The sequence below is a fragment of the Chlorocebus sabaeus genome, chromosome 20 (assembly GCF_047675955.1).
Source record: "Chlorocebus sabaeus isolate Y175 chromosome 20, mChlSab1.0.hap1, whole genome shotgun sequence".
Taxonomy (NCBI): Eukaryota; Metazoa; Chordata; class Mammalia; order Primates; family Cercopithecidae; genus Chlorocebus; species Chlorocebus sabaeus.
Window position 1 is genome coordinate 84,329,893 of NC_132923.1, and position 21,352 is coordinate 84,351,244.

The 21,352-nt window shown below is 36.6% G+C and overlaps 1 protein-coding gene across 10 annotated transcripts in view; it reads left to right on the forward strand.

Moving 5' to 3' along the window:
- The window catches only part of TUT4 (terminal uridylyl transferase 4), a 127,284-nt gene that overhangs the window by 44,882 nt on the left and 61,050 nt on the right, over window positions 1-21,352 (forward strand). For all 10 annotated transcript variants that reach the window (XM_007978742.3, XM_007978743.3, XM_073007300.1 and 7 more), the window contains exons 5-9: window positions 8,301-8,478; window positions 9,984-10,072; window positions 11,837-11,888; window positions 14,684-14,753; window positions 16,428-16,554. In XM_007978742.3, coding sequence (XP_007976933.1) covers window positions 8,301-8,478; window positions 9,984-10,072; window positions 11,837-11,888; window positions 14,684-14,753; window positions 16,428-16,554 — 516 coding nt within the window. The remainder of the gene's footprint in view (window positions 1-8,300; window positions 8,479-9,983; window positions 10,073-11,836; window positions 11,889-14,683; window positions 14,754-16,427; window positions 16,555-21,352) is intronic.

Below are 21,352 nucleotides of genomic sequence, written 5' to 3' on the forward strand. Positions count from 1 at the left end.
CAACAGAGCAAGACTTCATCTCAAAAAACAACAAAAACAACAACAACAAAACCCGCTCATTGTAATTTACCATGTTAGCAAACAGAGAAAACTATGTAATTATCTTAGTAGATGCTGAAAAAGCGTTTTCAAAAATGTTTTGATAAAAATTCTAAGCGTGGCCGGGTGCGGTGGAGCATGCCTGTAACCCCAGCTCTTTGGGAGGCTGAGGCAGGCAGATCACCTGAGGTTGGGAGTTCGAGACCAACATGGCCAATGCGGTGAAATCCCCCTCCACTGAAAATACAAAAATTAGCCGGGCGCGGTGACACACACCTGTAATTCCAGCTACTCGAGAGGCTGAGGCAGGAGAATCGCTTGAATCCTGGAGGTGGAGGTTGCAGTGAGCTGAGATGGCGCCACTGCACTCCAGCCTGGGTGGCAGAGTGATACTCTGTCTCAAAAAAAAAAAAAAAAGGTCTGAGCAAACTAGGAGTAGAAGACGACTTCTATAACATGATAAAGACATCTACAAAGCTGGGTGTGTTAGTCCCAGCTCCTTTGGTTGTTTGAACCTAGGAGTTTGAGACTAGCCTGGGCAATATAATGAGACCCTGTTAAAAAAAAAAAAATTCTATAAAAAACTAACAGTTATCATCATACTTAAGTATTAAAGACTGAATGCCGTTCCCCCAAGATTAGGAAAAAAGACAGATATGAAAGTAGTGTAGCTGCCTTGGAAAAGAGTATGGTGGTTCTTCAACAAATTAAAAATAGAACTACAGTATGATCCAGTAATTTCACTTCTGGGCATATACTTAAAAGAATTGAAAACAGGGTTTCAAAGAGATATTTATACACCCAGGTTCATGGCAACATTACTCACAATAGCTAGTATGTGGAAGCAATTCAGATATCCAATGATGGATGAATAGATAAGCAAAATGTGCGGTATTCATACAATGGAATATTAGCCTTAAAAAGGATGGGAATTTTGCAGTATGCTACAACATGGATGAACCTTGAGAAATGCTAAGTGAAATAAGCCAGTTAGAAAACGAAAAATAGTGTATGATTCCATTTATATGAGTTTTTTAGAGTAGTCAGAATCAGAGACAGAATAGTGCTTGCCATAGGCTTGGAGGAGGGGGAAATGGGGAGTTATTGCTTGACAGAGAGTTTTGGTTTTGCATTTGTGTTCTGTGTTAGAGTATTTGGATTTTATTTTGAGCATTATGGAGTTTAATAACATGTTGTTTTTGAGATAGAGTCTTGCTCTGTCGCCCAGACTGAAGTGCAGTGGCGGGATCTCAGCTCACTGCAAACTCCGCCTCCTGGGTTCAAGCAATTCTTCTGCCTCAGCTTCCTGAGTAGCTGGGATTACGAGTGCACACCACCACGCCTGGCTAATTTTTGTATTTTTAGTAGAGACAGGGTTTCACCATGTTGGCCAGGCTAGTCTCGAACTCCTGACCTCATGATCCGCCCACCTCGGCCTCCCAGAGGGCTGGGATTACAGGCTTGAAACACTGCGCCTGGCCATAGCATGTATTTTTGCAAGGTCACTCACCCTGGCCTCTGTGAAAGAAACCTGAGAAGGGTCTGTTTGGGGAGACCAGTTAGCCTTTCATAATAATCTGATAAGCTATGATGAACACTGACCTGAAGTAGTAGTTAGTGAAAATGGAGTTGAGTTTGAAGAGAGATTCAGGATGTAGAATTGTGGGAATAGAGGCCCACGATGTCTTGAATGATCATAAGGTATCTGATTTGAGATGTTATCAAAGGTTGTGGTGCCATTTACTTAGCAGAAATAAAAAATGTTTCATAACATTCTTGAGTTTGAGACACTTATGGAACATTTCAAGTAGAGATGTCCCACAGTCATTTGAATATAAGGATCTGAAACTTATGTTAGCAGTTGGAGATTCAGGTTTGGTAAACTTCAGCAGTTGAAATCATAGATGTGGATGAGGTCACCAAATGAATAAGGACAGAATGTCAAGGAATACAAACATTTAATGGACTAGTAGAGGAAGAGCAGTGAATAGATTGGTGAATGAGTAGAATAATAGGAAAAATAGAGAAAGGTGTTAGAGAAACTAAAAGAAAGGAAAGTTTCAAGATGGTAGTCGAAAATGTGATAATATGGATAAAAATAATCTAAAAGCTTAAAGATGTCTGATTTGGTGCCTGTAGTCTAAGCTACTCAGGATACTGAGGTGGGAGGATCGCTTGAGCCCAGGAGTTGGGGTACATACTGGGCAACGTAACAAAATCCTGTCAATTAAAAAATAAATAAAAATTTTAAATGTCAGATTTGGCAACTAAGGAGGTTTTGATAATCCTGGGAAGAACAGTTTCTGTTTTAGAACTAAAAAAGACATAGTTTTGAGTGAGGAGGTATGAGGAAATAAAAGGAGAATAGACTCAACTTTCAGAAAACTTAATTGTACAGAAAAGAAAGGAAGACTGGTAGTAGCTAGAGGGGCACACAATTTTTTTTTCTTTTAATTTGGCAGAGTAAAATTCTCATCACAGTTTTAATTTTTTAATTTAAATAATCATTTAATCTTTCTCTTGAGTGTAAGCTCCATGAGGGCAGGGATTATATGCATTATTTTTTTCCCATCTTAGTACAGTACCTGGCATATAGTTGTTCCATAAATATTTGTTGATTAATGATTTAAATGGAGTGGAAAGACCATACGCTTTGGAGTTAGAACTAGATTTAATTCTCAGTTCCACCTTGTAGTTGTAGGATGATATTTAACATCTATAAGTCTCAGTATTCTTATCTATAAAATGGTTTTGGTAGTATCTATCTGGGGAGTGATATTGTAAGAATTAAGTGACATAATATCTGTAAAGCACTTGGCATGGTGCCAGGCCCGTAGTAGGTAATAAATAAATGGTAGTTGTTGCTGTTAGTGTAGAGGTAAAGAGTGCTTACTTAATGTGCTGGGTGGCTTGGTGGCTCACACCTGTAATCTTGGTACTTTGGGAGGCCAAGGTAGGTGGATCTCCTGAGCTCAGGAGTTTGAGACCAGCCTGAGCAACATAGTGAAACCCCATCTCTACCAAAGATACAAAAAATTAGCTGGGCGTGGTGGCATGTGCCTGTGGTCCCAGCTACTTGAGAGGCTGAGGTAGAGGAGCTCTTGTATCTGGGAGGTGGAGTTTGCAGTGAGCAGAGATTTACTCAATTGCACGCCAACCTGGGTGACAGAGTGAGACCTCGTCTCAAAAAAAACCTTAATGAAAACACAAACTAGTAGATTGTGTAATGTTTAAAATAAGGAGAAGGAGATTATTACTGAGTAGGTAAAGAAGGATGGAATTCAGAGCATAGGTGATAGTATTAATCATGATTTCAATGGAGCATTTCGTTATGTTGGAAAAGAAAGGTATTAAGAAGGGTTTGCTGAATATTTGACTTTTAAGCTATACCTTGAAGGATGATTAGTTTTACCAGGTGGGTACACATAGGGGACAAAATGATTAAAGGCACGGAGGCCCAATAGCACATAGAGTATTAGGAGAGTGGTGACTATTTAAATGTGGATGTCTATTGGAGAGGTTGGAGGAAGACCTAGAAATGCAAATTGAAACCAACATGCTTTATATTCCATGTTAAGAAGATGTTGCATTGTCTTATTGGCACATTGAATTTTTTTTTTTTTTGAAATTTTTTATTGTGGTAAATATATATAAGATAAAATTTACCATTTTAACCATTTTTAAGTAGACAGTTTAGTGACATTAAGTACATTTATATTGTTTTGCAATCATCTCCACTGTCTACCTTCATTCAGAACTTTTTCATCATTCTGTACTGAAACTCTGTATCCATTAAACAATAATTCCCCATTCCCCTCTCCCTGCAGCCCCTGGTAACCACCATTCTATTTTCTGTTTCTATGTGCTTGTCTATTGTAGGTACCCCATATAAATGGAATCATACATTATTTATCCTTTAGTGTTTATTTCACTTAGCATGTCTTCAGGTCAACCGTGTTGTAGCATCTATCAGAATTTCTTTCGTTTTTGAGGTTGAATAATATTCCATCATATCTGTATGCCATGTTTTGTGAATCATTTCATCCATAGATGGACATTTGGGTTATTTCCACCATTTGGCTGTTGTGAATAATGTTGCTGTGAACATCGATGTACAAATACCTATTCGAGTCTGTTTTTTCATTTATTTTTTGTATATACCCAGAATTGGAATTGCTGGATCAAATGGTAAATCCATGTTTAATTTTTTGGGATTGCCATGCTGTTTTCCACAGTGGCTACATCATTGTACATCTTTATCAGCAATGCACAAGGGTTCCAATTTCTCCACATTCACACCAACTCTTGTTTTCTGCCCCCCCCATAACAATCCTGATGGATATGAAGTGGTATTTCATTGTGCTTTTGATTTACATTTCTCTAATGATTAGTGATATTTAGCATCTTTTCATGTGCTTATTTGGCATTTGTATATCTTTGGAGAAATGTCTATTCAAATCCCTTGTTCACTTTTGAATTGGGTTGTTTGTTTTCTTATTGTTGAGTTTAAGGGATTATTTATATGTTCTGGATATTAATCCCTTATCAGATACACGATTGCAAATATGTTCTTCCATTTTGTGGGTTGTCTTTTTACTCTGTCAGTAGTATCTTTTGATGAACAGAAGTTCTAAATTTCATCCAGTCTAATTTATCTGTTTTTACTTTGTTGCCTATGTCTTTTGTGTCATGTTCAAGAAATCATTGCCAAATCTAATGTCATGAAACTTTTCCCTTCTATTTTTTTCTAGGAGTTTTATGATTTTACGTTTCTTAGTTACGGCTTTATAGCTGTAAGTTTAGGTTTTAGTTTCTTTTTTTTCTTTTTCTGTTTTTGAAATGAGGTCTCTCTTTGTTGCCCAGGCTGGAGTACAGTCATGGCTCACTATAGCTTCTACTTCCTGCACTCAGGTGATCCTCCTGCCTCAGCCTTCCAAGTAGCTGGGACCACAAGCATGTGCCACCATGCCTGGCTAATTTTTTATTTATTTATTTTTTTTGAGACAGAGTTTCACTCTTGTTGCCCAGGCTGGAGTGCAATAGCACAATCTTGGCTCACTGCAACCTCCACCTCCTGAGTTCAAGCAGTTCTCCTGCCTCTGTCTCCCAGGTAGCTGGGATTACAGGCATCTGTCACCATGCCCAGCTAATTTTTTGTGTTTAGTAGAGACGGTGTTTCACCGTGTTGGTTGGGCTAGTCTTGAATTCCTGACCTCAGGTGATCCACCCGCCTCAGCCTCCCAAAGTGCTGGGATTACAGGCATGAGCCACCGTGCCCGGCCTAATTTTTTATTTTTTGTGGAGGTGAAGTCTCAAGTGTGTCACCCAGGCTAATCTCAAATTCCTTGGCTTCAGCAATCCTCCTGCCTTGGCCTCCCAGAGTATTACAACTGTGAACCACTATACCTGGCCTAGTTTAATTTCTGACATTTAGGTCTTTGATGCATTTTGAGTTATTTTTTGTATATAATCTAAGGTCAGAATCCAGCTTCATTCTTCTACATGTGGATATTCAGTTTTCCCAGCAACATTTGTTGAAAAAACTGTTGTTTCCCCATTGAGTGCACTTGGCACCCTTGTCAAAAATCATTAGACCATACATGCCAGGGTTTATTTCTGGGCTCTCTGTTCTTTTTTTATTGTTGTTGTTTTGTTTTGTTTTTTTTTTTTGAGACAGAGTCTAGCTTTGTTGCCCAGGCTGGAATGTAATGGCACGATCTCGGCTCACTGCAACCTCCACCTCCCTGGTTTAAACAATTCTCCTGCCTCAGCCTCCCAAGTAACTGGGATTGCATACAGGCATGCACCACCACACCCGGCTGCCACATATATATATATAAATTTTTTTTTTTTTTTTTTTTTTTTTTTTTGGTAGAGACGGGGTTTCATCATGTTGGCCAGGCTGGTCTTGAACTCCTGACCTCAAGTGATCCACCCACCTCTGCCTCCCAAAGTGCTTATAGGCATGAGCCACTATGCCTGGCCTGAGCTGTCTGTTTGATTCCATTGGTCTATATGTCTGTCTTTATTTTTATTTTATTTTTTTTGAGACTGGGTCTTGTTTGTCGCTCAAGCTGGAGTGCAGTGGGTGCAATCTCAGCTCACTGCAACCTCCACCTCTGGGGCTCAAGCTGTCCTCACTTCAGCCTCCTGAGTAGGTGGGACTGCAGGCAGGCACCACCATGCCAGGCTAATTTTTGTATTTTTTATAGAAACGGGATTTCACCATGTTGCCTAGGCTGGTCTCTAAATCTTGGGCTCAAGTGATCCTCCCACCTCAGCCTCCCAGAGTGCTAGGATTACTGGCGTGAGCTACCATGCCCAGCCATGTCTGTCTGTATGCTGGTACACATACTGTTTTGTTTTGTTTTGTATTTTGAGACAGTCTTGCTCTGTTGCCCAGACTGGAGTGCAGTGGCACAATCTCGGCTCACTGTAACGTCTACCTCCCGGGTTCAAGCAGTTCTGTCTCAGCCTCCCGAGTAGCTGGAATTACCACTGTGTGCCACCATACCTGGCTAATTTTTGTATTTTTAGTAGAGACGGGGTTTCTCCATATTGACTGGTCTGGTCTCGAACTGACCTCAAGCAATCCGCCTGCCTTGGCTTCCCAAAGTGCTGGAATTACAGGTGTGGGCCAGCTCGTCTGACCATGTTGTTTTGATTACTATAGCTTTGTAGTACGTTTTGCAGTCAGTAAGTGTGAATCCTCCAGCTTTGTTCTTTGTCAGGATCATTTTGGCTATTTGGGGTCCTTTGAGAGTTCATGTAAGTTTACGATTGATCTTTATATTTCTGTGAAAAATGTCATTTATATGTATATATAAATATGTGTGTGTGTGTATACATATATATATATATATATATATTTTTTTTTTGAGACGGAGTCTTGCTCTGTCACCCAGGCTAGAGCGCAGTGGTGTGATCTTTACTCACTGCAGCCTCCACCTCCCAGGTTGAAATGATTCTCCTGCCTCAGTCTCCCAAGTGGCTGGGATTGCAAGTGCCTGGTACTATGCCCACCTAATTTTTATATTTCTATTAGAGATGTGGTTACACCATGTTGGCCGGGCTTGTCCCCATCTCCTGACCTTAAGTGATACGCCTGCCTTGGCCTCCCAAAGTGCTGGGATTACACATGTGAGCCACTGTGTCTGGCCTTTTATCATTTTTTCATTAAGTCTGTTGCTATTAGTCCTTTGGATGGATCCTAAGAAAATAGTACTGAAACTTAGATGCTTCTCTAAGACTTAGATTGTAATGAAGAATTGCAGAAATGGTCACAGAGACTTACAAAAATGAGTTTGACTTACCCCTCATGTTTGATAATGCTGTACCTGAGGTAAGCTTTACTTAGGTTACGTCTGAATATGGTAACAGTTAGTGAAAATAGGAATGGACCAAAGTCTTTTAGTATATTTGGTTGGGTGGGGAAAACAACTAGCTTTAGCTATTATATCTGATGGGAGCGTCATGTTTCAAAAGATAAGAGATGGTTTCTTGACTGAAAAATGTTAATAGAAAATGCCTGTGTTATAATACTAAATAAAAGAGAACGATTGTGACTCAGTTGTGTTAAAGAATGAAAGAGATAGTAGGATATGAAATTGTGGGTTATTTTCTTCTTTGTATTTTCCTGTGTTTTATGTAGCTTTTGTAATTAACATTTTTTAATCAGAAAATACATTAATTTATAAAAGTCATTGCATATATATAGCAAAGTGTCTTTTTAGCTCCTAGATTTAAATTGGCTTTCAAACTTTTAGCAGAATAGAGGTTTTTTGAACATTTTACATAGCGTTGGATGAAATCACAAAGAGAAATCACTGGTGAATAGTAGGCAGGAAGTTTTCCTGTGACCATTTAACTTGATACTGTATGTGCTGATTAGATAGGATTCAGGACTTTTCTGCTACATCTAAGACAATCTGCCTTGGTGCAACAAAATCATCAAGTAAGTATTGTACTTGAGGTACTTTGGCTTTAATGTAGCATTTCAGAATTTATGCAGACAGTACAGTGGAATAAATTTTTAAAAACTTAGTAGCATCCCTTCCCCACACAGTACCTCTTATTCTTAAAACCCTGCTTCCCAAAGGCAGAGGTCTCTCTTTTGTTCACTTCCATATTGTAGGTATCTGGTAGATGGAAGGTGAATATTTGTTGAGTTAGTTTATTTCTGTCTTTCCCTGCTAAGTATAAGAACATTAAAATAGAAACTTTTTTTTTGTTTTTATTGTTGTGAATCATTGCATTAATAGGAAAAACAAGAAGAAAGTGAGCTTCGTTCTCTGCCACCTCCTTCCCCTGCCCACTTGGCTGCTTTAAGTGTTGCAGTCATTGAATTAGCAAAAGAACATGGAATAACAGATGATGACCTCAGAGTCCGTCAGGAAATTGTGGAGGAAATGTCAAAGGTTATAACGACATTTTTACCAGGTAGAAATACTTTTCATGTTTGATTTTGAAAATCACAAAACTCTTCCCCTTGCTCCTCTTGAATTAGGGTACGTTTCTTAATGTTTTTCTTCTCTTTTCTTCTTAAAAGTAGATAAATTTTATTGTTTTATGAATTAATTTTTGAGGGAAATATTTCACACAAGGAAATTGAGAATTATGGCACAGCACACTTTTGTGCTAAGAAAAAAAGATTTTTAAAATGCCAGATGTAGAATTATTTCTTAGTGATCAAATATTTTAGTTTTTCAGTATCACTGATTTCTGAGTGGACTATTTTGTTATACTATTTTTAGTATAAACATTTCATCCAGTCATTGAACTAAATTTCTGTTGCCTGATGGTGGGGAAAAATCAATTTACTTTTAATGGAGCCTTTAGAAAACGCTTATTGTTTGGTACAAGGGAGTGTCAGATTTATTTTAGATATTTATATATGGACTATTTGCTTAGCCCATATCTTTTTTGCGTCAGTATAGGGTTAAAGTAAATAAATCTGACATAAGACTTCTTCCCACCAAAGGGATTTTGGAAAGTTGATAAATTATACTTTCATATAGATCCATTTTGAGATTTATAAGAAAGAATATAAAATTGAAGTTTAAAAATGGAATTTTAAAAGTATTTATATCATAATATGGCTTTCTACCTAAAATACATTGAATCCTTATTTAAGTTACATGTAAAAATTATTTCCTATGATAAGAAAAGGAATGAAATTTTTATGGGTTTAGTGACTTGAATGACATTCAGACATTTTATGAACTTGAAAAGTAGACTTTCATATATATATAACTGAGGATGAAGTTAAACTTTCTAAGAAACTAAATCTGCCTGATCTGTCCCAATCATGTTATTTTCAAATTGGCCTCTGGTGCGATCCTTTTAACATTTGCCTTATTATGATTTTTGATTTTTGGAATAACATGTTTCATAGTCTGGGAAAGCTGTAAGTAGTATATTATTGCTTTTTTTATTTTTATGTTTTTTCTATAAACTCTTGAGAACCACAATGTTTTGGATTTTAGGTTTACAGAATTAATCGACTTGACTTCACTTCATATTTTATAAAAGCATTGGCATTGAATGTTTATGATTCTTTCCCCGAAGTGCTCTTACATAAATATTTAAGAATAAGTAAATGTAGTTTGTGATAGTAACCATAGCTAAGTTGGTACATTGGTTACTGCTATATATTGAATGCTGAACATATTCTCGGTCGTTTCTAAATGAACTATTACTACAATTTTGTTTAAACACTAAGCTTCTATGAGTAGTTTCTCTCTCCCTTCTCTGTTCCTGTACTCCATAAGAACCATTTTTGTTATTTTATAGATCAGTTAGAAAGGGTGTCCTTCTTGTATAATTGTCTTACTAGAAATGGAAGACATAGAACTGGAAGTGTGTGAAATTTTCCTGTTGCTGTTTTTTTACATCTGTCATATTTGCATGCTATTTCATGCGTTGATGTTTTTCCTTTATTCCAGAATGTTCACTTAGGTTGTATGGCTCATCTCTGACTAAATTTGCTCTGAAAAGTAGTGATGTTAATATAGATATAAAATTTCCTCCCAAGGTAAGTAATTAGAAAAGAGTCTTTCCTGTGTGGTTCTTAACTAGTACTTAGTAGTTTTTATGGATTATCTTTGTAGAGAAAGGATAGGGGAATATAAAACTCTGATTTGTGTAGTGTTACCATCATGACTAAACAGTCCTTTTGGAAATTACTATTACATTTCAGACAAAGGCGGGATAAAAGAAATAAGGGACAGGGGCAAAAGGAAGCAGAAGAGGAAAGCTGGAAAAAGGAAAAATGTTTATATTTGAACATGTTGAATAGTTAATACTTCTAGTAAGCAGTATAGAAGGTGGGAAGAGTTTTGAAATCAGAAACCTAGATTCAGATCTTGGCTGTGATAAGCAAGTTGCTTGAACTTTTTGAGCTTCAGTTTTCTCATTTCCAAACAGGAATAATAATTTTTGTATTAAATGAGATAATACTAATATATGTCAGGTGTTTTAGTATAGTATCTGGTACATATGGGTACCTTTAATAAATAACACCTAGAATCATTAAAACAATATTGATATTGTTCTAATATTTTTATCAGTATTAGAACAATATTATTTAGCACTGCTGACATTATTGACATATCAATCTTTTAAAATAAGTCAGTATTTTATGTTTTAAATCGAATAATATGTTTATGTTCAGGGAAGTTTGATTTGGGTGAAAATTTGGTGTTTTTAGGCTGATACATTTACTTTATAATTCATGTATGGTTATTAAATATTTTTGTTGTTTGTTTTTTGAGACAGAATCTCACTCTTTTGCCCAGGCTGGAGTGCAGTGGTACAATCTCGGCTTACTGCACCCTCCACCTCCTGGGTTTAAGCCATTCTCCTATCTCAGTCTCCTGAGTAGCTGGGATTACAGGCGTGTGCCACTATGCCTGGCTAATTTTTGTATTTTTAGTAGAGATGGGATTTCATCGCGTTGGTCAGACCGGTCTTGAACTCCCAACCTCAGGTGATCCACCCGCCTCGGCCTCCCAAAGTGCTGGGATTATAGGTGTGAGCCACCGCACCTGGCCTAAATACTCTTAAATAGCAAAAAACACTTTAAACATTTGACAAGCTTGTTATATAAAATAGTATTTTTATTCTAAGCCTTTTGACTAAGCTGCCAGTTATCTATATCCCTTAAAGTTTTTATCTCAACAATTTTCTTTTTCACAGTCATCTGGTCAACTCATTTCTTTTTTGTTTTGATGGTAAATTCCAGAACCTTTTCTTGCTTTAAGAAACGATTAATTGTAAGAGTGTTTCTGGAATAAAAGTGCTACGTCATTTATTGTATTCTACTTCTTTGAACAAGATTTGTTGACATAAAAGTAAAACATGGCCAGGCAAGGTGGCTCATGCCTATAATTCCTGTGCTTTGGGAGGCAAAAGTAGGAGGAATCCTTGTTGCCAGGAGTTCAAGACCAGCCTGGGCAATATAGCAAGACCCTGTCTCTTAAAAAAAAAAAAAATACTAGCTGGATGTGGTGGCATATACTTGCAGTCCTAGCTACTCGGGATGCTGAGGCAGGAGGAGTCCTTGAGCCCAGAAGTTCAGGCTGTAGTGAGCTATAGTCATGCTGTAGCCTGGGCAATACAGGGAAACCTCATCTCAAAAAACAAAACAAAACAAAAAACCACTGTTTTGTTTTCATTATTTAAAACACAGAGCATGATTATATTTAAATGTTTTTCTTTAATGAAATTGAGTTCTCTTTAATGTTCTTCTGTCTGAACTTTGAAATTAGTATATTGATTTACTTTGAAACTTTTTTAGATGAATCATCCAGATCTTCTGATAAAAGTACTTGGGATTTTAAAGAAAAATGGTGAGTTTCTTTTCCTCTTTTTTTTTTTAATTTGTCTTTGTAAAGTTACATGTGTTATTTATATATGGCTAACCAAGTTAAAACTAAACTGCTGGCATAGTTGAGTCATTGTATTACAAATGGAGACACACACACACACACACACTTGCTTATAGGTATACTAGAAAATATAATTTAACTGTAACTTAGGTAAAAAAAAAAATGCCATATTAAAATTGATACGCAGGCTGGGCACAGTGGCTCACACCTGTAATGCCAGCACTTTGGGAGGCCGAGGTGGATGGATCACCTGAGGTCAGGATTTCGAGACCAGCCTGACCAACATGGTGAAACCCCGTCTTTACTAAAAACACAAAATTACCAGTCGTGGTGGCATGTACCAGCTCCTCGGGAGACTGAGGCAGGAGAATTGCTTGAACCTGGGCTGCAGAGGTTGCAGTGAGCTGAGATTGTGCCACTACACTCCAGCCTGGGCGAAAAAAGTGAAACTCCGTCTGGAAAAAAACAAACCAAAAAAACCTTCATATGTAAAAAATACTGCCTTTTGGGTAATTAAAAAATATTTGCTTTGAATATTATGGTCATTTCTTGTGTAAAAGAAGACAGAAAACTATAATCATTATGAGATCATTACTGAAAGAAGATTAAGGAGAGAGTTGGAATAAAAATGTATGCATGCATTGAGTAAATATGTTTTTTGCCACCTAAAGCATCTGTATTAATTTAATCATTTATATTGCATCAGTTGAATCATACCTAGTTGAGTTTTTCGTGTGTGCTTTGTCTGTCTGGATTGCCTTTGTAAACACATCATTCATATAGGTGAAAAATTTTTAAAAATTGCAAGATTCTCAAACCAGGCTCCAGGTCATGTATTACAATCTACAAGATTTTTTTGGTTTTTACTTAGTTTTTCTTGTTATAAAGTAAATGCTTAAGATTAAGCTTGGAATCTGGAGCTAGACTTTCTGGGCTCAGATTTTAGTTCTGCCTCTTATTGTTTGTGTGTCCTTTGACAAATTATTTGTGTTAATACTTTAGCTTTCCCGTCTGTAAAATGGCAATATTACATTGTATCTTTTTGATGAGAAAGTTGTTGTAAGAATGAGATAGGCTAAACTATAGTTTAGAAAAGCGCGGGATATACAATAACTTCTTATTACATTTTTGCTGTTGTGATTGTTATTATTACCCTAAATTATATGAATCAAAAGTATCTGGCAAAAGTACTTGCAATTTGGGTTAGAAGAGAGAGCTTTTTTTAAAACCATACTCTCTCATTGACTTTAATGTGAATTCTAAATTTATTTTTTCTGTCTACACAATCAGCTCTTATTTATCGGTTTCCTGTTGGCCATTGTCTTAGGAAAGTAGTTTTCTAGGGATGAGTTTGGTACAGTTTATCCTATAAAGGTATTTTAATACAGTTTTCTTTCTTAAATACTTGTTTCTAATTGCTCAAAAACTTTAAAGTTTACTACCGATAAGAGGTAGACATAGCATTTACCTCTTAGGTATATCATCCTAGCACAAATATTTAGTATATGCCTTTTCCATCCAAAATATGTAAGTAGATCATCTTAAGTCATACAATGTAGGCTTATAAAACTCAGTCTGATTTTAAAATTGATTATTTCTTCCTTTATGTTCTTATTGTATCTTCTACAGGTCACCTACAGGATTTATTTGTTTATATATTTGTGTTCCAAACCCCTTATTGACCTTTTTTTTTGCCTTATTCATTGTCATATTCATACCGCATAATGAAATTTCTGACATATAGGTCTTCAGCACATGTTTTTTGACTAAATTAATCGTTACAACAAGTACTATTGAGAAATTTTCTTTGAATTACAAGCGGTGGTAATCTTTCTGTTTTTTTTTTTTTTGTTGTTGTTATTTTTGTTTTATTTCGAGACAGAGTCTCACTCTGTCGCCCAGGCTGGAATGCAGAGGCACGATCTCAGCTCACTGCAACCTCCCAGGTTCAAGCAATTCTGTGCCTCAGCACCCCGAGTAGCTGGGATTACAGGCACGTGCCACCATACTCAGCTAATTTTTGTATTTTTAGTAGAGACCAGGTTTCACTGACTTGGCCAGGCTGGTCTTGAACTCCTGACCTCGTGATCTACCCATCTCGGCCTCCCAAAGTGCTGGGATTACAAGTGTGAGCCACCATGCCTGGCCAATCTATCTGTTTTTATTTAGATTAGACATTTATGGCATGGGGCTTACCCTTGGAGGTACAGAGAAAGATTGCAGGGTAGAAATGTGCTTCATCCAGTTAGTCCTTCCTTAGCAACTTTGATTGGGCAAACTCTTTGTATGCTAATGGGAAATGTGGCCAGCAGAGTTAGGTTGCAATTATATTGGTAATTTAAAAGAACTAAACTGTCAAAGCATGATAGGTCCTCCTTTCTTGGCTCTTGTGGAACTAGCTCTCAGGAGTAAGGGATGTCCTCTCTTTGCTGTATCGATTAAGGTTTAACAACTTTGACTAGATTATCTACTTACTTGGAAATATTAAAACTTTTAGGGATGTTAAGACCTTTCTTAAGGTGATTATAATTTTCGGACAGTATTTGGGACTGTACCTGTGGTTTGTGATATACAACGAATGACACCAAGAGAGGTAAGAGATTCTGTTGGGTTGGTGCTCATAATGAGAAGAGTGGATTATCCCACAGAAGCAATGAGGAAGGATGATTTTCAGAAGGAAACTGTTACTTAATATTTACCGTAGAGTACATATTTTAGAGATGTTGACATTACCTTACTTTTTTTTTCCTTATTAGTATTATATGTAGATGTGGAATCTGATTTTCACGCTAAAGTTCCTGTTGTGGTGTGCAGAGATCGAAAAAGGTTGGTAACAACGAAGAGAAAATGTTTAAAAAAAGAAACCCCAACAACCAAATTTGTAGTGAATGATGTCTAAGAGAGAAAGTTTTTGCTTTAGATTTCTCCTTGGATAAATATGACTAAGCTAGTTTCTATTCATTAAAAATAGCAAGCTTACCAAATGCATGTGAACAAGAAATATGTAGAACACCAGACAGTTGAAAATAAAATACTCTAGGCAAAACTTTAATTTTTTTTTTTCAAGTCATTCACTCACCCAAGAGTATTGCATTTACTTGTATGTAGGTACTACTTTGCTCTAGGGATACAGACATAAATAAGAGCCTCTCTAGAGTCACTTGAGCCAAGGAATTCAAGACTAGCCTGGGCAGCATAGTGAGACCTTGTCTCCACAAAAAATAAAAAAATCAGCCGGGCGTGGTGGGTGTGTGTGCCCAGCTACTTGGGAGGCTGAGGTGGGAGGATGGCCTGAGCCTGGGAGGTTGAGGCTGCAGTGAGCCGTGATTGTGCCACTGCACTCCAGCCTGGGTGACAGAGCGAGACCCTGTCTCAAAAAAAAGAAAGAAAAAAGCCTGTCTTCTCAAGGATCTCACAATCTATTAGAATTTAAGTTTTTAGTTCACTTAAATTGAATGAGTTGATTTAAATTGAATAAACTCAAGATCAGTTCTAAATTGAAGACTGATCTTGCCTTTCTAGTTAGATGTCTATAAGTCTAAGAGAGCAAAGTGCCTGTGAAAGCAAAAACTAAATCCTATTTGAAAGTAGTATGGGAGACATGGAAACAATACAGAAATTATATTCTTTTATTGATTATTGTATTATATTTTAAGATCAAAGTATTTTCTTATTCAAAGCTAGATGAATCTATGGTGATCTAGTTCAGATTTTTTACTTTCTAAACTAGAAAAATGAGACTTGGAGTGGTTTATCAGTTTGTCCAGATTCACATCATTTAGGGGAAAACTATAATCGGAAAATGGAGGCAAAGTGACTTTTAGTGTTTTTTCTGCCACATTGTGTTAAATTGCCTGTGTGTTACACCTGAGATTTATTCTCCCTGCTTTCAAAATGTCTTCATTACACTTCTGTCACCCCATTTAAGGTAGCTGCTATTTTCACTTATACAGAAGCATAACTTGTGGGTTAATCTGCAAATCCTGTCTAATCTTTACTCTGAAAATAACATATTAGTACAGTTGTGAAAGCTTGGATAGGAAAAATTAGAGTCAAGAAGTATAGCCAGTCAGTTAAGTATTCATTTTTTGCTATTATCATGTACGAAGCAAGAGGAATGAACTAGGAAATAACCTTGCACTATTTGACAATGAAGAGATCAGTGCCCTGTCTCTCATGTATATCAGTTTTGGTAATTCATAATGCTGCTTTTGAAATTAATTTCTCATTAACTTAAATACTAAGTTTGGTTGAAATTTATTTCTGAAGTACAAATGAATGTTAAAAACATCTTTCATTAATTCGTATGGAACTCTAGTAATGGAATGACATGTAGTTTTCAGTTAGCTCTAAATTTATAAAAACATTTAAAATGTTTTTATTAGGGCTCTTAAGGTACTATCTTGCAATATGATAACTGGAAAGAGTAGCCATAGGATTTGAAGTATTCTGCTTTTAAGGGTATTAATACAATGAAATTTGTTTCTTTCTCATTCACAGTGGTTTACTTTGTAGAGTGAGTGCAGGAAATGATATGGCATGTCTCACTACTGATTTACTTACTGCCCTTGGCAAAATAGAACCTGTCTTTATTCCCTTGGTGTTAGCCTTTCGCTACTGGGCTAAGGTAAGTGAAAGAAAGGAAAACTACTTATTTATATTTTTAGAAGGAAATATGTTTAATCTTCAAAATCAGGCCTTTTCTTGTAGCATGTAACATCAATCATAGCATGTGGGACAAAGTGGTTTCCTGCACTTGACAGAAAGTGGTGTGGCAGGTTGTAATTTATGGACATAAAAAATAAATTTTTATAGACACATACACTTATTGATATATTTTAGAATTTTTAATTGTCGTGCTTTATTCTCCTTTTATGTACTGTAGAAATGTTCTCTTTCATATCAGCATATGAGGCTCAAGTTTTCACTCTTACCGTAAGTTAAACTTGTAAGGTTTTAAGATCTATATATGTTAAGATTCTTTTGTTGGCTTATTTTTTTCCCCAGTCTCTAAGAATACTATTCTCTTTCCTCTAAATCATTGATAACATGTACCAATTTCTGATTGGGCAACTGCTGAGCATTTGTTATTTAAGTTTCCTAAATTAGAATTAATTTGTATATCTAAAGGCTGTGGTTGACCTGTGTTTATTTCTTTGGTGTGGGGATAGGGAGGAGTGGTTAATTATCAATATCAGTCCAAATGACTAGAGAGAGAGACTTTAGCTTTTTGTGTATTCCTGCCCTATCTATAGAGTATTCATCACTTGTTAGACTGGTGATAAGTAAATTCTCAGTCGTATACAAAGAAAACCGATTAAGGGGATGGTGTTGTGGTAACTTCATAGCAAAAATAGAGAAGTCTCTGGAATTTTTTGTCTGGACTCTGTTTAGAGAATTGCCCCCATGCTTGGGGCAGCACCAGCTGGCTGAGTGTGGAACAGTCAGAAAGCCTAAGGTTGGGGCTTCTGTATACAAAGCAAGGCGTTTGTATTTGCTGTTTCCCTCCTCTAGAATGTTCTTACCTTAGGTATTTAGAATGCTTCACTCTTACTTTTTTCAAGTTTATGCTCACATTAATTACCACCTGCCATACATAAATTTGTTGCAGTCTGTTCTGTGAAACTGTAAACTCTTTGGTGGGGGGTGGTTAATGTTTTATATATTCACGGCTGATCCCCACTTCCAGTTATCTTACTGTGTCAGCACATAGTAGGCACTCAGTAAATGTTTGTTGAATAAATGACCTAGCTTCTTCAGAAAGGAGTTTGTTTGTTTGTTTGTTTGAAATAGAGGTGGGGTCTCATGATGTTGCCCATGCTGGCCTCGAACTTCTGGGCTCAAGTGGTCCTCCCACCTTGCCCTCCCAGGTGCTGGAATTACGGGTGTGAGGCTCTGTGCCTGGCCAGAAAGATTTTTAACCCGTGGAAGTGAGTGGAGGCTGTAAAATAGGTTGAGGGAGGGTGACTACTTCCTCTCATTTATCTTACACTCTATGCCTAGCATACTATAGGAAATCAGTGCTATGAAATGGAGTAAACCAATTCCAGGTCTAGTTTTTCTTTTTTTGTGTGTGCTAAGTTTTTTTGTTTTTGAGATGGGGTCTCTGTTACCTAGTGCTGGAGTGAACAATCACGGCTCACGGTCGCCTCAACCTCCTAGGCTCAAATGATCCTCCCGCGACAGGCTTCCTGAGTAGCTGGGACCACAGGCGTGTACCACCATGCCTGGCTAATTTTTTTATTTTTTTTGTAGAGGTGGGGTCTCATTTTGTTGCCTAGGCTGATCTTCAACTCCAGGGCTCAGACGATCCTCCCACCCTGGCCTCCCAAAGTGCTGGGATTACAGGTGTGAGCCACAGCACCCAAGGCTTTGCTAAGTCTTCGAGCAAGGTACTTTACCTATCTGAGCTTCAGTTTTTTTCACCTGGAGAGAATATTTTGGTAATGCTATTAGATAATTCATGAGAATATACTTCAGGCTCTAAAATTCTACAGAAATATAAAGGATGATGGAATATACTTCTTTGTTGGTTCTTTTAAATTATGCCCTAATTTTTTTTGCGGTCGTAAAGTCATGTCAGTTTTCTCCCAGACATTGTTCTATTCAGTAAAATAAGTAGTCTGTATTGGAAGATTATAAATGATACTCAAATACGTTCTTTTTATTTTGGAAAAAAATGTGGCCTATAAAATTTCCTAAAGTGACTCTTGGAAAAGGTTGCTCATGGTGTTATAGTACTTCATCCATATAGATTCTAAATATGCCAGTCGATGGACACTGATATTACAAAACTGGTTGTAGAGTAGTTCTTTTCTGTTTGCAACAGAATAACATGTCTCATTTTTGTCATTTGTGTTAGTTGCGAAGAAGGATTTTTCATGGTATTTTCTTAAGAAACTTAGAAATAATTCCTAGTATATTTTTATTCTAAAGATTTTTTAAATAGCTTTGTTTTTCTTGAAGTTTTAAGCCATATTGTACATTATCTAGTTAAGCATGCATTTTCCCATGATTTGGGGGTTCAGAACAATTCTAGTATATAATTTATTCTTTTAACTGTGATACAAGATTGCAGTTGATTATTCTCTGGCTATCTTTTAAGTAGTTATAGTCTTTGCATTTTGGTAATAGGAAATAGTTTTCTAAATAAAGCTTCTTAACTCTAGGCAGCAGAACTCTTTAGCCTTATCATCAGTACATTATTAGTCAAGTTACCTGACTTAGAGCCACTTTTTGTGGTTAATATGAGAATTGCATTTTAGCACTATTTGACATCTGAAAGAGATATCTGGGTTTTAAGAGCTCTCTCTTAAACTGCCTTAATCTTGTTCATCTGTGAGATGTCTGGTAATGTTAGCAGAATATATTGACAGTTCTTTATCGTTGCAAAGGAATTTTTGGTTAAGTCGAGTTATTCATTAGGCAGTTTACCCTTGTCTTAATATTTTGGATAAGTGAGAGTTTATTCTAGTGGAATGTTTCAAACTCTTTTTGACAAGTGTTTTTAGTTGTCTTTTATTTTGAGTTGTAATCTTAAATGTACCAAGATATTATACTACAGTATAATTACTCTATATTATTATTATCCTAAATCTTCATTGTCTACAGAAGAAAACAATGATTTAAAAATGAATCCAACCAATCCAGTATAGACCAATCATATATAGATGCTACATTATAATGAAATGTAAGCAAATGAAATACATCCATGTATCAAAGGTTAATATGCCATGATCATGCATGATTTACTTCAAGATTATAAGAATGGTTTAATATCAGGAAGTCTGTTCACATAATTTATTATATTAACACATGAAGGAGAAAAAAAATCCTAGATGCTGAAAGGGCATGTTCCCCCTAACAGAAACTTTTAAATCAACTAGAAATGGAAGTTTATGTTGAAAACCGTTTATTAAAAACACACACAAAAAACAAAGCCAAAACAATAAGAAACATCATTTAAGCCATATATGTTAGGATGAAGAATATTGCAGAGAAGTTCACCATTAATGTTGTACCTTGTTTTGGGATTTTTAGGAAATGCAATAAGAAAATGAAATAATTGAATGTAAATATTGGAAAAATGATAAAATTATCTCTTTGTGCTAATGATATGATTGTATGCCTAGAAAATCCTAGTAAAAAACTATGAGGATTAAGACTAAGTATAAGATAAATATACAAAAGTCAATGGCCATTCTCTGCCATAAAAATAACCTGTTAGAATGGAAATGGGGGGCCGGGCGCGGTGGCTCAAGCCTGTAATCCCAGCACTTTGGGAGGCCAAGACGGGTGGATCATGAGGTCAGGAGATCGAGACCATCCTAGCTAACCCGGTGAAACCCCGTCTCTACTAAAAAAATACAAAAAAACTAGCTGGGCGCGGTGGTGGGCGCCTGTAGTCCCAGCTACTCCGGAGGCTGAGGCAGGAGAATGGTGAACCCGGGAGGCGGAGCTTGCAGTGAGCCGAGATCGCGTCACTGCACTCCAGCTTGGGGGACAGAGCGAGACTCAGTCTCAAAAAAAAAAAAAAAAAAAAAAAAAAGAATGGAAATGGGGAAAAATATGTACTTTCATGACAGCAACATAAATTATAAAACACTAAGGAAGAGATTTAATAAGAAAGATATAAGAAGAAATTATATTATTGAAAGATGAAAGCAAAATCTGAACAAATCCATCCATTCAGCAAACATTCATTAAATGCCTTCTGTGTGTCAGACACTGTTCTAGAGGCTGGAAACACGTAACAGGACATACAGAGTCCTGCTTTCATGGTGCTCATATACTTCTGGAAGAGTCAGACAGTAAATATATAAATGATAATATCTGCTAGAGCTTAGTGCTACAAAAATGAAATGATAGAATGAATGACATTACTCTGAATTGTCAGGAAAAGACTGTGAAGAAGTGATATTTAAGCTCAGACGGGTAATAGCTAGCTACATGAAAATCTGATGGAAAACTCTCCAAGGAACAGTTAATCCAAAGCTTCCAAGGTGGGGATGAACTCAGGAGGAGCAAAAAGGAAGGCTAGAGTGGCTGTAAAACTGCTTTAATCAGAAGTATGCCATTGGCATAGAAATAGAAAAATATATCTGTGGGACAGAATAGAATGCTCAGGTAATCTAGTGTATAGATTTTATTAAATAGTGCTTTCACAAGTGTATCTTACTAGAAGAAAATAGTGTTGGACTCAGCATGCTAAATGCAAAAATAAATTTTACTTAAAATTTAAAATTTTAGAAGAAAAATGTAGGAGTATGTGTATGTAAACAATGGGATGGGGAGCTCTTTTTACTATGATAGGATACCTAGAAGGTGTACAGTTGTCCTCAGTATCCAGTGTTGGGGGGTTTGGTTCCAGGACTCCCAAGGATACCAAAATTTGAGGATGCTCAAGTCCCTTATACAAATTGTGT